Source organism: Berghia stephanieae, chromosome 4 (genome assembly GCF_034508935.2).
Source record: "Berghia stephanieae isolate SIO BIC M18660-M18661 chromosome 4, UCSD_Bste_1.3, whole genome shotgun sequence".
In the NCBI taxonomy this organism is placed as follows: Eukaryota; Metazoa; Mollusca; class Gastropoda; order Nudibranchia; family Aeolidiidae; genus Berghia; species Berghia stephanieae.
The window spans coordinates 2959033-2974736 of NC_088363.1; the positions used below are offsets into that span (position 1 = coordinate 2959033).

The window sequence follows — 15704 nt, forward strand, 5'->3', positions numbered from 1 at the left end:
AATCAAAAACAACATATAAATAAATATTTAAAAAAATTAAAATTGAGCTTTTATATAGCGCTAAATGTGCTCAAAGCGCTTTAAAAGGGGTCCCTGGCCAACAGCAACATTTAACATTTAGGACGGGACATGACGCCTGTTAGGCGATATTACAATTTTTTCGGACAGAGACAACGCTGTTAACGGCCAGGTACTCATTTTACACCCGAGTACGGTGAGAGAATTTGAGTAAAGAGCCTTCTCCAAAGACTCAACTAAGTGCCGAGCGAGGCTCGAACCCAGGACATTCCGATCCGAAAGCGAGTGTCATACCAGTTGACCACATAGCCGCACAAACATTGTACACGCTCGACGTGGACTCATTTGCAGGTCTGATAACCCAATTCCTTATGGGCTGATGTATTGTTGAACTAATGGAAATCTCAAAGAAAAAGGAAAAAATAATGACGCAAAATAATATTGTCCATTACAACAATGTTAAACTAGGCCCACAAGTGAGTTCGGACGTCAGAACTGCATGTATGTACACGTTGGATTCAATATAATGAACGACAAAGTCTCTCGAACATTTTAATTTGATGACTCGGGCTATGAGAGATAGATAAATACATAGATAGTATGTGTATAAATAGACAGATAGAAATTTAATATTTTGACTCAACAAAATCAACCCACAAACCATTATTGACACGGCCAAACCTTTGATCATTTGTATTCTGGGACAGTGAAATGAAAACAAGACAATGTGTAGGCGTTTATTTGTGTGTGTGTGTGTGTGTGTGTGTGTGTGTGTGTTGGTATTGGCGTATGCTTGGGTTTTGATAGGGAGCGAAAACACAGTCTCTCAATCATAGACCCCCAACTTGGACCACTAATCAATGATAATAACAAGTCAATGACTTCAAAGAGAGCGTTACAAAAATATGTCCTTTGTTGGGTCTTCATGGATTTCAGTGTAAACCAAGTCGTCACCATGGTTAGATAATGCATAAATGACGTCATAGCCATGCCCATATTTGGTCATATGTTTCATCAGTTATAAAAACAACGCATGCTTGTTTGTATTTTTGTACTTCTATGTGTGCGCGCGTGTTTGTGTTTTGTAAGAATGTGAGGTTATTAAAAACAAGGAAAAGTATAAAACGGTAGGGGCGGCCTGAAGCCGGTGATCGTAAAGTTATACTTACTAAAGAGTGAAAATGGAGAGGCTTCGTATGGAAACAAAATAGACAATGAACGTTTCGGGTACAAACCCTTCGTCAGCACAACAATACACAAATAAACGTTGAAAACAAATAAAAACAACGCATGGATGGGTTTTTAATCTTAATATTGTTTGTATTTTTGTATTTCTATGTGTGTGTGTGTTTGTGTTTTGTAAGTATGTGAGAGAGTATTGCAAACAAGACAATAAGTAGGAAACTGACAGAAGACAACAGAGAATAAAAACTTCGCACCGGCGATAGGGCCTCTTAATATACATAGTTTGTTTATATTCGTGTCTATGTGTGTGCATGTGTGTGTGCATTTGTGTCTGTTCGTGTTTGTGTTTTGTAAGTATGTGAGAGAGTATTGAAAACAAGATAATACGTAGTCATGTTTAGGCGTGCGTTGGCGTGTGCTTGTGTTTTTATAGGGACCAAATACAAGGTCTCAATCATAGATTCCCAACTAGGACCACAATACAATGGTAGTTACAACAAGTCAATGAGTTCAAAAAGAGCGTTACAAAAATATGTCATTTGTCGTGTCGTCATAGACTTCAATGTGAACAATTTCATCACCTTTGCGTAGTTTATGTATGCATTGATGACGTCATAGCCATGCCCATATATGGTCATATTATATTTCCTCAGAACTAAAAGCAATGCATGGGATGGGATTTATCTTAATATAATAACAAGAAATGGAGTGAGTAGGAAACTGCCAGAAGACAATAGAGAATAAAAACTTCGCGTAGTCATGTTTAGGCGTGCGTTGGCGTGTGCTTGTGTTTTGATAGGGACCAAATACTTGGTCTCAATCATAGACCCCCAACTAGGACCACAATACAATGGTAGTAACAACAAACCCATGACTTCAAAGAGAGCGTTACAAAAATATGTCCTTTGTCGTGTCGCCATAGACTTCAATGTGAACAATTTCGTCACTTTTGGGTAGATTATGATTATGTTTGCATTGATGACGTCATAGCCATGCTATTATATGGTCATATTAATTGGTTGTGCGACTATGTGGTCTTGTGGTATGACACTCGCTTTCGGATCGGAAGGTACTGAGTTCGAACCTCGCTCGGCGCATAGCTGAGTCCTTGGAAATGGCTCTTTACTCACACTCACATTCTCTCAACGTACTCAGGTGTAAAATGAGTACCGGGACGTTAACAGCGTTGTCTCTCTGTCGGAAAAAAAATGTATTGTCGCCTAATAGGCGTCATGTCTCGTTCTACATGTTACTTGTTGCTGTTGGTCAGGATCCATATGTAAAGCGCTTCGAGCACGTTCAGTGAATATTACTCTATACAAAAGCTCAAGTTTCCTTTTTTTATTTTTATTTGTTTATTTGTTTTTTGATTATTATTTTTTTTTTTTTTGGCTAGGAAAAAAAGAACACCAACATATGGCGCAATGATGTTTGTCTTTGTCTGTTTGTATTTGTGTTTCTTTGGGTGTGCAAGTGAGTGTGCGTGTTTGTATTTTGTGAGCGTGTGAGAGAGAAATGAAAACAAGTCAATCACAATATTATTATGTTGTCGGGTTTTGATAGGAACCTAATAATAATAGGTCTCAATCATAAACTCCAACTAGGACCACAATACAATGGTAGTAACAACAAGCCAACGAGTTCAAAGAGAGCGTTACAAAAATATACCGTTTTGTTGTGTTTATGGATTTATAATGAACCAACTCGTCACCTGGATAGACTATGACGTCATAGATATGCCCTAATATGGTCAGATATTCGTTTTTAGAAGGGGGAAAAAAGTCATGGCATTGAAGGAGAGAAGTGGAGGGGGGGGGGGGGGGGGGGGGGGGACTGTCAATAGCAAAGTTGATTATTATCTTTTTTTTTTTTTTTTTTTTTGGCGGGTAGGTGGGTGGTAGCGGAGGATGGGGAATATACGTAACTCTAATGGTATTTAATGTTTAAATACATAGAAGGATACTTAATTGGAACTGTGTGGTCTAGTAGTTTGACACTCGCTTTCGGATCGGGACGTCCTGGTTTCGAGCCTAGTTCGGCCCATTTTTGAGTCCTTCGAAAAGGCTTTTTACTCATATTATCTCACCGTAGTCAGGTGTAAAATGAGTGTCTGGTCGTTAACAGCGTTGTCCGAAAATAATTGTAATATCGCCTAAGAGGTGTCATGTCTCGTCCTACGTGTTAAGTGTTGCTGTTGGTAGGGACCCGTTTTAAAGCGCTTTGAGCACGTTAAGTGGATATTGCGCTATTTAAAAGCGCAATTTGATTTTACATGTTAAGTGTTGCTTTGGCCAGTGAGTGACCTCTTGTAAAGCGCTTTGAGCACGTTTAGTGGATATTGCGCTATTTAAAAGTTCAAGTCAAACAAGCTCGAGTTAATATGTGACAGTAAAACAACACAGTCACGTGACAAGGAACATAACTTTATAAATGAAATAATAATCTAATGACTTGACTACGTAAATTTTTAATGAATAAATTAATAGATTATATTTTTAAAATGAAGCCGTTTCACAACGTCACCATTATATGCCGTCGCCTAGGCATTAAAAAAAAAATAATTGAGCTTTATATAGCGCAATATCCACTAAATATGCTAAAAGCGCTTTACAAGCGGTCCCTGGTCAACAGCAACATTTAACATGTAGAACGGGACATGACACCAGTTAGGCAATATTACAATTTTTCGGACAAAGAAAACGCTGTTAATGGCCAGGTACTCATTTTACACCTGAGTACGCTGAGATGAATGTGAGTAAAGAGCCTTTTCCAAGGACTCAACTGTGCGCCGAGCGCGAGGCTCGAACCCAGGACCTTCCGATCCGAAAGCGAGTGTCATACCACTAGACCACATAGCCGCGAAGGAATATAGATAATCCATCAAATAAGATATTTGATGTCAACAGGAATCACCATGTTGTCCAAGTTAGCAAATTGGGAGTTGATAACCTTGCCCAAGGAAAAGAAAACAAAAGTACCTCGCCTGAAACGAGGCTAGAACCCGGACCTTCCAGATCACAGTGCAATTGCTTTGACCACTCGACCACTTCGCTTGTCGCCTGGGCACTCCATGAAGGAATCTAGATAATCCATCAAACAAGATCCCTGATGTCAACAGGAATCACCCATTTAGTTAAAGTGAGCAAATTGGGGGTTGATAATAAGATCAAAGAAGAAAAAAAAAAACCCCACCAAAGTTCCTGAAGCGGGGCTCGAACCCGATACCTTCCAGATAACAGTTAAATATCTTAACTACTCGGTCACCCCCCCCCCCCCCCCCCCACTCCCTTCTGTCAAAACGCCTTTTTATATTTAGGTCCATCAACAAACTCCTCATATTCAACAAAGCACAAAACGGAAAACTCAAAATTCCAACTAGCCATTTGAAACGGGATACAACAACAGAACAAGAAGCTCAGCATTTAATTTTGAAATCCCCCACTCAAGAACAAACCATCATCATATTTACTCTTTCTTCCCCTCCACCATCCAACTTTGGAACTCCCTACCAACCAATTGTAAACAAGCCCTTTCGACTGATGACTTCAAAAAATCGTTCCCCGCTTCCCTCTAAACCCTGTTACTGAAAAGACGGTCATAAAATCTTCAGCCTGAAGCTTTGGCCTTAATGGAAGAAGAAGAAGAAGAAGAAGAAGAAGAAGAAGAAGAAGAAGAAGAAGAAGAAAGAAGAAGAAGAAGAAGAAAGAAGAAGAAGAGAAGAAGAAGAGAAGAAGAAGAAGAAAAGAAGAAGAAGAAGAAGAAGAAGAAGAAGAAGAAGAAGAAGAAAAGAAGAAGAGAAGAAGAAGAAGAAGAAGAAGAAGAAGAAGAAAGAAGAAGAAGAAGAAGAGAGAAGAAGAAAGAGAAAAGAAGAAAGAGAAGAAGAAGAAGAAGAAGAAGAAGAAGAGAAGAAGAAGAAGAAGAAGAAGAAGAAGAAGAAGAAGAAAGAAGAAGAAAGAAGAGAAGAAGAAGAAGAGAGAAGAAGAAGAAGAAGAAGAAGAAGAAGAAGAGAAGAAGAAGAAGAAGAAGAAGAAGAAGAAGAGAAGAAGAAGAAGAAGAGAAGAAGAAGAAGAAGAAGAAGAAGAAGAAGAAGAAGAAGAAAAGAAGAAGAAGAAGAAGAAGAAGAAGAAGAAGAAGAAGAAGAAGAAGAAGAAGAAGAAGAAGAAGAAAGAAGAAGAAGAAGAAGAAGAAGAAGAAGAAGAAGAAGAAGAAGAAGAAGAAGAAGAAGAAGAAGAAGAGAAGAAAAAGAAGAAGAAGAAGAAGAAGAAGAAAAGAAGAAGAAGAAGAAGAAGAAGAAGAAGAAGAAGAAGAAAGAAGAAGAAGAGAAAAGAAGAAGAAGAAGAAGAAGAAGAAGAAGAAGAAAAGAAGAAGAAGAAAAAGAAGAAGAAGAAGAAGAAGGAGGAGGAGGAGGAGGAGGAGGAGGAGGAGGAGGAGGAGGAGGAGGTAAAGATAGAACGAAGTTGACGTCACTCAGGACTTTGATATTGCTTTTTGTCATCAACGCTTATGAGTACTTCTCACTAAACTGTCTTAACCAGACTATAAACGTTCAAGGTTACATATTATAGTTTTGTGTGTTGGTCCGTTATACTTCCGGATGGCATTATTGTGAGTTGCTTAGCCAAGTGCATACTATCTATAGGTCTACATGCATCATCTAAATAAATATTTGTCTGACCGATGACCGTCGTCAATATAATATAATATGTAATACATGTCGTATATTCAATATGATTTCCCTGTATCCAGCCCATTGTGTCTCTCTATCATACCACGATTAATTCGACCGTCTGGGGTTTTAAGTCTTAATCCGTCGGGTGACGTCACGTGACATGACATGACACACTCATCGTATTCAATGACCTTTTTGTTCTTACAGACAGATAGACAGACAGACAGACAGACAGTGGCCAGACAATGCACTGATTTCACGCCTCGGCTCTGACTCTGAGCGGTAAGGTGTCTAGCCTAGTCTCTGTCATAGAACTCAAGCAATGTTAAGCGCGGTCAATGATCGGGTAATGTAAATGTTGCTGCTCGAAGCTCGAAGAAATATAATATAACAATGTGAAATTGAATGTAAGCTTCAATTTAATATTCGAAAACAGATAAAATGGACGTTTCGGGTTTCCCCTTTATCAACAGTGAATGAAACACTACAGAGACATTCGTCCTGTTTTGTTTATAAAAGGGAAACCCGAAATGTATATTTTATCTGTCTTCGTATATTAAATTGGAGTTTACATTCAATTTCACATTGTTATTCAATGATCGGGTGGGTGACAAAATCTTGAAAAATTGTAGTCCAATATCATATTATTGAGTCTTTGGGTAAGACACTTTTCACCCAGTTCCATCGACTTATGTGTGAAAAAGTACTTTGCAATAATAACAGGAAGTAACGGGTATTGTAAGAGTTTTAGTACAAAAAGACGCCTAACAGGCAACTGGGACTGTGTAAAATAGAAAAAATGTTCCATATTGCCTGCTGGGGCAATAAATGAAATATTATTGAGTATATGATAAATCCGTGGAATTGCGCTATATAGGTGTTGATATTCATCTTATTTTACACGCATCGAAATATTTGTCTGATCCCCATTTTTCTACTATCATTTATTTAATTTCACTCAGGATAAGAGTCATTTTGATTGATCGATATTTGAAGGACGACTTCTCTGGCATCAATTTTTTAAAATGTTATTAGTTTTTTCATTTATTTTTGTTTGTTCCAAAATTTCCATAATTTTTTGCCAGGGTGTGGCTTTTAAAATTGATCGATATATTATAATATATAGTGTTACGTATCTAGGTGTTGGCCCAAATATATGAATGACAAGTTGCTTTGTAAGTTTACGACGCCGAAGAATAGAAACCACAAGCATGCGCAATCAATCGAATGACAAAAGCTACTTCCGTCATTACCTTATAAGGTAAATCCCCAGACAGACACCACCAGACCAGACAGGACAGATATCAGACAGACAGTGACCCGTCGTCTGCTCAAACAGGTGACCATCCCTTCAGATTAGTGTACAGTGGTCAGAAACAGAAGCGAAGAGCGAGATTGACGGAGCATTGAGTGGTAGACAATATCATATTATTGTAGTTGTAGATTTTGAATAATTGTCTCCCTTTGGTGAAATTGAAAACGCAATGGCGGCGATTTCCATAGAAAAGATTGAATATTCGTCATGTTGGCCGGGCAGACAGACAGACGAAAGATTGAGGCTTTGGTTATATCGCCTGGGCATTGTTTTTGTGTTTTCTAATGCTTTTTTTCCCCACCCGTCATCAGAATGATACAAAAGTTCTTTTGTTATAGGCTGCATATTTAATCGTATTACAAAATCAAGAGACAAATTGGTCGCCGCATCAAATTAGTATAATAATAATGTAAGTGTATTGGCAAGAGAGGGGGGGGGGGGGGGGGGGGGGGATTGGAGATAAGAGTGTGTGTGTGGGGGGGGGGGGGGTGGAGAGAGAAGTCTATAGGCCTCTCTCTCTCTCTCTCTCTCCCTCTCTCTCTCTCTCTCTCTCTCTCTCTCTCTCTCTCTTCCACTCATTCTCTCTCCATATAGTTCCTTCTCTCTCTCTTTATCCACCTATCTATCTAAATATCTATCTATCTATCTACCTATCTATCTATCTATCTATCTATCTATCTATCTATCTATCTATCTATCTATCTATCTATCTATCTATCTCTAAAGTCTCAAGTTCCTTTGATTTTTTAATTATTTAACAGGAAAGCGAATCTTTTTTCTTTTCTTATCTTTTATTTATTGGTATTTTATTTATTTATTTATTTTTTTTGGATCACATTGTTACATTATAATTTCCAAAGGAAAGACATCGGTCTGGAACCAGGAGCGCTGCACTCTGCTCTCATTAAGTCAACATACATTATGTACACACAGTATTGGTGATGCTCCACTTCGTCTTAAGGTATCGAATTGTGCAAATGTGTGCTGCGAATCTTGCAAGTGTGCACTCCAGTGACATCTATAGAGTCCTAGGTGCACTCCCATCGGTAGTAAAAAATGTTTTATTCTCTATTGTCTTCTGGCACTTTTCTATTCACTTCATCTCTTGTTGTTACCATCGGTAGTATGTATGGCATTGTAAAATATTTGCTATGCATTTTTAAGGTCTCTCGTCAATTACACTCACTGATCTCTAAAACATTTGTGACCATACGTTTCAAAACGGTATTATATCGGGATGGACCCGTTGCTATAAAGTCAAATTATAGTCAAACTGGTCAAAAATATTAAACATTGGTATTTAGCACAGTAAAATATGATATTCCTTCTCCTTTATAAAGCAAACAAACTCACATTAAATCTGATATTCCTGGCTAGAAATTCAATTTTCAGCATCTTAGTCATCCCAACTTAATACCGTTTTGAGACGAAGGGTCACATTTAAGATTTTGATTGCTTTAATTTAATATTCCATTCACGTGCAGTGTTTAAATTTACCAGAATTATTGTGTGTTCGTTCACAAATTCAGTTGTTATCTCCATTTTATGCACCTGCTATGCATATTGACTTTACAATCTCATTCTTCTTTTCTTCCTTTCAACTTCTTTATCCGATTCTTCTCTCTCTCTATCTCTCTCTCTCTTTCTCTCTCTCTCTCTCTCTCTCTCTCTCTCTCTCTCTATCTGTCTATCTATCTATCTATCTGTCTATCCCTCTCTCTCTCCCTCTCTCTCTCTCTCTCTCTCACTCTGTGTGTGTGTGTGTGTGTGTGTGTGTGTGTGTGTCTGTCTGTCTGTCTTCTTTTTTTTCCCCTTGAAAATCAATGATTTTTTTGGGTGTTTAACATTTTTTTTTTAAAAATCGTCTTAATTTGCCTAGCATTGATTATACGTTTTCCAGCCCCCTCCTTATCAACCCCCTTCTCTTTCTCTCTCTCTCTCTCTCTCTCTCTCTCTCTCTCTCTCTCTCTCCGTGTGTGTGTGTGTGTGTGTGTTTCTTTCGTTCCTCCTCTCTCTCTATCACTCTCTTTCTCTCTCTCTCTCTCTATCTATCTATATATCTCTCTCTCTCTCTGTCTTTCTTTCGTTCTTCCTCTCTCTCTCTATTATTCTCTTTTTTTCTCTCTCTCTCTTTCTCTCCCTTTCTCTCTATCTATCTCTCTATCTTTCTCTATCTCTTTCTCTCCCTCTCTCTATCTATCTCTCTATCTTTCTCTCTCTCTCTCTATCTATCTCTCTCTATCTATCTCTCTATCTTTCTCTCTCTCTATCTATCTCTCTATCTTTCTCTCTCTCTTTCTCTCCATCTCTCTCTCTCTATCTCTCTCTCCCACTCCCCTTCTGTTTCTTTGACACTACAGATTCCCCTAATCGATATCTGTACCAAACAACCATTGTTTGCGTCCTTTGAGAAGGATGTTGGTCTGTCGCAAAATACTTTCTGTCAGATCAAACATAGTCACCTAGCTACTGAGTCACTGACAACAGAAGAATTGGGTGGAAGAAGAAGAAGGAAGAAGAAGAAGAAGAAGAAGAAGAAGAAGAAGAAGAAGAAGAAGAAGAAGAAGAAGAAAATGATGATGATGAAGAGGAAGAGGAAGAAAAATAATTTTTTTAAAAAGCAATAAAGAAAAGCAAAAAAAAAAAAAAAACAACAAAAAACAAAAAAAAAAAAAACAACAAAAAATAAAAAAACAATTAAAAGAAACAAATATAAAACCAAAGAAAAAAAACAACAAATACTTACTTATAGATCTCATTTGTTTTGTGTCACTTGTCTGTAATCAAATGTACTCAGTGTCACTAATTTAGGGGAACGAGGTTTGAGTTGAAAGAAGGGGTGGGGGGCGTAACTTTGAACCATGTTTGTCAAGCCTCTTTTGTCTATCTATCATTTTCTGCTTTTTTTTCTTTTCTTTTCTTTTTATTACTGACTACTAAATGCACGCATGTCCGTCATTATTAAAAAACAAAAAAACAAAAACACAACAAAACAAAACAACAAAAAAGATAATAACATTTACATCAGTGAGTGTAAAATTTTCTGACCGTTTATTATTCTAAGAATTTGTCTTTGACAGTTTCTTTGACTTTTGATGCCATTTGACTCGTGATAATAAACGGTCATGATGACCAGGCCACTCAAAAATTGAACAGACGATGTCGATGACAGACACGAAGACAAACAAACTCGCGACAAGCGATGAAATTCGAGCTTTCCCACGGACAATCATCAAACGTCACGGCCAGCGCTCGAGCGTACAATGAACACGACATAAAACCCCACCCACTATCACCCCGTCGACCAATCAGATCGCTCAGGCGGTCACTACACGCGACTCATGAAAGCATTCACAAACACGCAGTGGGCGGAGTTATTGCCATTTTTTTGCTGGTGTGATGTGTGAAGTGGCGAGCTGGTTGAAAGCGAGAGGTGCAAAAAGCTACCCAATTTATGGCTATGAATGAGAGAGCGTTTTCTTCGCGCGACAAAACGAGGTTCTCACCCTAATCTCATGTTAGTAGCAGCAGCAGACAGCAGAAGCAACGACAGAACAATAATCTTGTTCAATTCATTTGTAAACTTGATGGCTATAAATTCCGATAATGTGATTACTAGCAATCATTTCCACTCGACTTGTCGATACGAGAAACATCTTCAAACTATCTGCATCTATTTGTGATTGATTCAAATTCACAACATTCCGAGACATAATGTAGTGCTTTTTGGTGCAAGTTTCAGCAGACGATAGTGAATTTACTGTGTTATAATAATATTCTTTCATGGACTCACTTATTAGTTCTACGATCTTCGTGACACGATCATTCCATAACACTGTGCAAAGTGACTGTGTTATTTCTGAAATTCGGACTTATCACTGTTATCTCTCCTTTGGGATTTGAGTGTTATATTCGAGTTTCACACATTTTAATGTGAATGTACAACAAGAGATGAAAGTGAAAGACTCGCTTTTTAATTCGTAATGTTATAATAGCAATAGAAGTAGTAGCAATAGTAAAATCGTTACTAACTGTAGTATAATATCAATATCATTACTATAGTCAATACACTTGTTTGTCATTTCCTACTAGTGATTAGTTGATAGTAGTACTAGATAGCATCATCACAATGAATCCGTTGAAAGTTTTGTGGTTCCACATGCGTGCCCGGGTTCGTCTCTTCCACATATGGCTCGTTGTACAGATAGGATTGCATCGTAAGGCACCCTCTCGACTCAGGAGTAAACTTGTCAAAGTTTCAGGTATGTTGAAGTTGATGTTTTGCTGCTTAAATGTGTTTGTTTGTTTTGGTTGGTTATGTGGTCTTGTGTGATATGCCACTCGCTTTCGGATCGGAAGGTCCTGGATTCGAGCCTCGCTCGGCGCCTAGTTGAGTCCTTGGAAAAGGCTCTTTACTCACATTCTCTCACCGTACTCAGGTGTAAAATGAAAATGAGTACATGTCCGTTAACTATATACAGCGTTGTTTCTGTCGGAAAAATTGTAATTTCGCCTAACATACTAACAGGCATCATTTCTCGTTCTACATGTTGTCAGGGACCCTTTGTAAAACGCCTTGAGCACGTTTAGTGGATATTGCGCTATATAAAAGTTTGTTTGTTTTTTTTAGGTGTTTTTTTAAAAACATGTTCATTCAAGATCGTACGACTAACTGTTAACATGGAAACCTGTGATAGGAATGTTGACGGACAGGTACTCGCTTTACACCTGGGTGCAGTGAGAGGCAAGGACTCAACAATGCGCCTCTCACAGCCGGGCTTTCCAAGCCAAAGTAATCCATTCAGAGCCGGAGTTTATCCCGGATTCTACAGCGTGAAACAAACAATAGCAATTAATGGTTATCATTGGATAAGACGCAAGTCTATCGCAAAGTACTTTCGGCCAGACCTAACAGAACCAGCTACTCAGTCACTGTTGGGTGGACAGGAAGGGGGGGGGGGAGACTGAAAAAAAAATCTAGACTGCACCTGGGATCGATCTCGGTCCCTTTGATTGTGAAGCGAGTGCTCTACCAACTGAGCTATCTGGATACCCTTCCAATCCAATGGTGAGTGTCATACTCACACTCACACCACTAACTGGACCACACGGCCGTCTGTCTTTCTTAAGGCTCAAGGCGAGACATTCCGATCATTTTTATTTCAATTCTATTCAACTTTGGCCATCTGCTTCACTCTATCTTTACAAAACGACTTGGGCTGCCTTTCGATATTCGAGTCGTCTACTGAATAGTGTCTCCAATGGGCATGTTCACCAAACAGGTGGACCGGATGTGTGGGGAACAGACAATTAGACCTTGACCTTTCTTAGTTTCTGTGACCTGGCCTGAAATTTTTGGCAAATTATAGTTGACCACAGAAGTGAGCACGTTGCAAAGTTTGATATCTGATATGCCACACCAAAGAAAGCCACGGGAGACTATTCAAACTAGAGTTCGTATAGCCACTTCGTTACAAACAGGGGATCGGTATATAAGAAAGAGTTGGTTGTATCTAACTTTGATTTTGCAGAAAGTCTTCTTTACTACGGACCATTATTTATATAAAGTAGCCTGCAAATATTATGTTTCTTACGGGAATAAGCTTTGACCTTGGTGGATTCCTGGGGGTCCCGATAGCTCAGTTGGTAGAGCACTCGCTTTACATGCAGAGGGACTACCAAGATCGATCCCGGGTGCAGGTTAGGAAGCAATTGTTCGTGGCATGTTTCACCCCCATAGAAACCCGGATATACTCCTAGCTACGGCTCTTAAGGACAAATTTAATTTAATAAGCGTTGAATTGGATCTGATTGTGACATGAATTCGTTAGACACAAATGCAACTCAAGGAACCAGAGAAATATGTGTGCATGTGAGTGTTTCCGTGTGCGTGCATGTGTGTGTGTGTGTGTGTGTGTGTGTGTGTTGGTTTCATTGGCAGGGGGGTGAAATCGTACTTTGGGCCTGCATCCAGTTTGGCGGGTAATTTTAATATAATGCAACCCTAGGTCTTGTGACGTGTGTGTGTGTGTGTGTGTGTGTGTGTGTGTGTGTGTGTGTGTGTGCTGTTTTCTTGTTCATATCGGGCTCCGTAACATGTATATTATATTGTGTTGTCGTCTGGAATTAAGGTTTGTCTACCCGTGTGTGTTTGTGTTGGGGGGGGGGGGGGGGGTTGAGAGAGAGTAAAGGGGGTTGGTGGTGCTGAGGATTGTGGCTTGTTGAGCTGTTGAAGCTAATAATGGTGCCAGACAAGACTCGGAATAAATATGGGCAATTGCGTTTTATACAGGGCAATCTCTCTCTCTCTCTCTCTCTCTCTCTCTCTCTCTCTCTCTCTCTCTCTCTCTCTCTCTCTCTCTCTCTCTCCCTCCCTCCCTCTCTCTCTCTCTTCTCTCTCTCTCTCTCACACACACACACACACACTTTCTCTATATCTTTGTCTCTCTCATACAACACACACACACACACACACACACACGTATATACTTCTCATCTCTCTCTCTCTTTCTATTACTTTCTCCCTCTCCCTATCTCTCTCCCTCGCTCTCATTTCTCTCCAATAACTGCCTAATGTTGCCGTCACATTCCCCTCGATGATAACTATACATATCTACTTATAAATGTCCATTCCCCATTTATCTCTACATCCACTTCTTTCTTTATCACTTAATCTCATAATTTATCAATCGTCACTCATACTTACATACAATCAAAATCTCGTCTTGACGATTAGTAGCAATTGTTTAGGCCCAACCAATTCATTTCACAACCAGATTCATTTCACCACCTCCATGTTACCAACTATCGCTTATTTAATTTAAATAAGCTATAGAATATATTACTATTACTGTACAGTAATTAATTCCCATACATTGCCAAAACACCTTTTTCCATTTTGGCCTCGAAAAACTTTTACTTCAATAATTAAAACCCAACTCAAAACCTGATATGTCTTATACTTGGAACTTCAAAGATGATTTTGATGTACGCAGAGCTGCCAACTTGAAATTTCAAAAATTCGTAGTTTCCAGGTGGAAAAAAAAAGTTTAAATGGCTTAGAAATAAACAATTTGCCCTCAGCACGATCCAAGAATGCCCCAAAGTCCTGAATATTGTTTCTCTAACCTTCTTTCTCAACAAGATTTATTGAGTCAAAGAGGAGAATGCAATCCTGTAGCTGGAGCTAACAATTCGTATTTCTACGAATTTTTCGTAAGACTTGGCAAATCTGTGTATTCTGTCTCACGTTTAAGACTTGTTGACATATTGAGTTTCATTTTGATTGAACGATTTATAAAGAAAAAGTTTTCTGGCCAAATTGTAAAAAAAAAAGAGAAACGTTTTTTGTCCGTGTTTGGATTAATATCCTTTTGGCCGCATTTCTGTATCAACCTTTATACTGCCCCATCCTGCTATCGTGTGTACGTTAAAACCAAACTTGATTAAAGGTTATAAGGTGCCTTTTATAGGCATCCCATAGTCCTCAATAATAGACTGAGTAATTAACCCTTTTGTGTCTCTTCATTAACCCTCAATAGACGGACTACCGATGATCCGCTGTGAACGGGCCGTCATCGACTTTACGATAGCCGTCTGTTGTCGGCCTGACATAGCGATTCAGTGAATGAGGGAGTTGTCAACTATAATAGTAGTGGCCTTAGGGTATGTGAGTGAGATTTTGAATTTACCTCATGGGGTCTAGTTTTAATCATTTATATATTTCAATTTTTAAAAAGTCTGATATTTGATATTGAATGGTGTTTTGTTGAGGCGTTTGTGTGTTTTGTATTGAATAATTAATAAATTGTTGATATTAAATTAATATGTTTCGAGTGGAGTGACAGTGTGTGTGTGTGTGTGTGTGTGTGTGTGTGCGTATGTATACGAGAGGGGAGAGAGATAGAGGGAGGGAGAAGAGAGAAAGAGAGAGAGAGTAACAGAGAGAGAGAGAGAGTAACAGAGAGGATATTTGTATTTGTATTTAGTGCGAGAGAGAAATAGATCGAAGGAGAGAGACGGATAGAGAAACAGGTGAGAGGTGAGTAGCTATTTTGTGGAGGTGGGGGATACTGATAAAAGGAAAAGAGAGCACATTAAAAGAAATGTGTATACAGATAATGGGCAAGTCGGTGAGTGGGGTGGAATGAGGAGAGCAAAGAAGCATTGAAGTGTGTTGAACACAAGTATTAATGTAGGCCATGATATCGACATTGTTTCGACCAAATTGGGTGGTTTTCATGAACGAGGCAATGGTAAATATACTATTACAATTACTGTTTCCCAACACCATATTTTAACCGTACTCACAATTTCTCGCTACATCCAGGTGTAAAATGAGCCTACCTGTTCTGTAATAGCGTTGTCTGTTGCTAAAAAAAAAAAGAAGAAAAAAAAAAAAGGAAAATTATATTAGCGTCTTTCCGGCGTCTTACATGTTCGGTGTTGCCGTTGTCTTGGAACTCCTTATTAAGCGCTTTGAGCACATTTAGTGAATATTGCACTATACAAACAAAA

General features: G+C 38.8%; 1 protein-coding gene across 1 annotated transcript in view; it reads left to right on the forward strand.

Moving 5' to 3' along the window:
* Positions 1 to 10545: 10545 nt before the first annotated feature.
* Positions 10546 to 15704, forward strand: part of LOC144969904 (uncharacterized) — a 50523-nt gene continuing 45364 nt past the window's right edge. Inside the window, exon 1 of the mRNA XM_078908963.1 lies at positions 10546 to 11449. Coding sequence (XP_078765089.1) covers positions 11317 to 11449 — 133 coding nt within the window. The 5' untranslated portion in view covers positions 10546 to 11316. The remainder of the gene's footprint in view (positions 11450 to 15704) is intronic.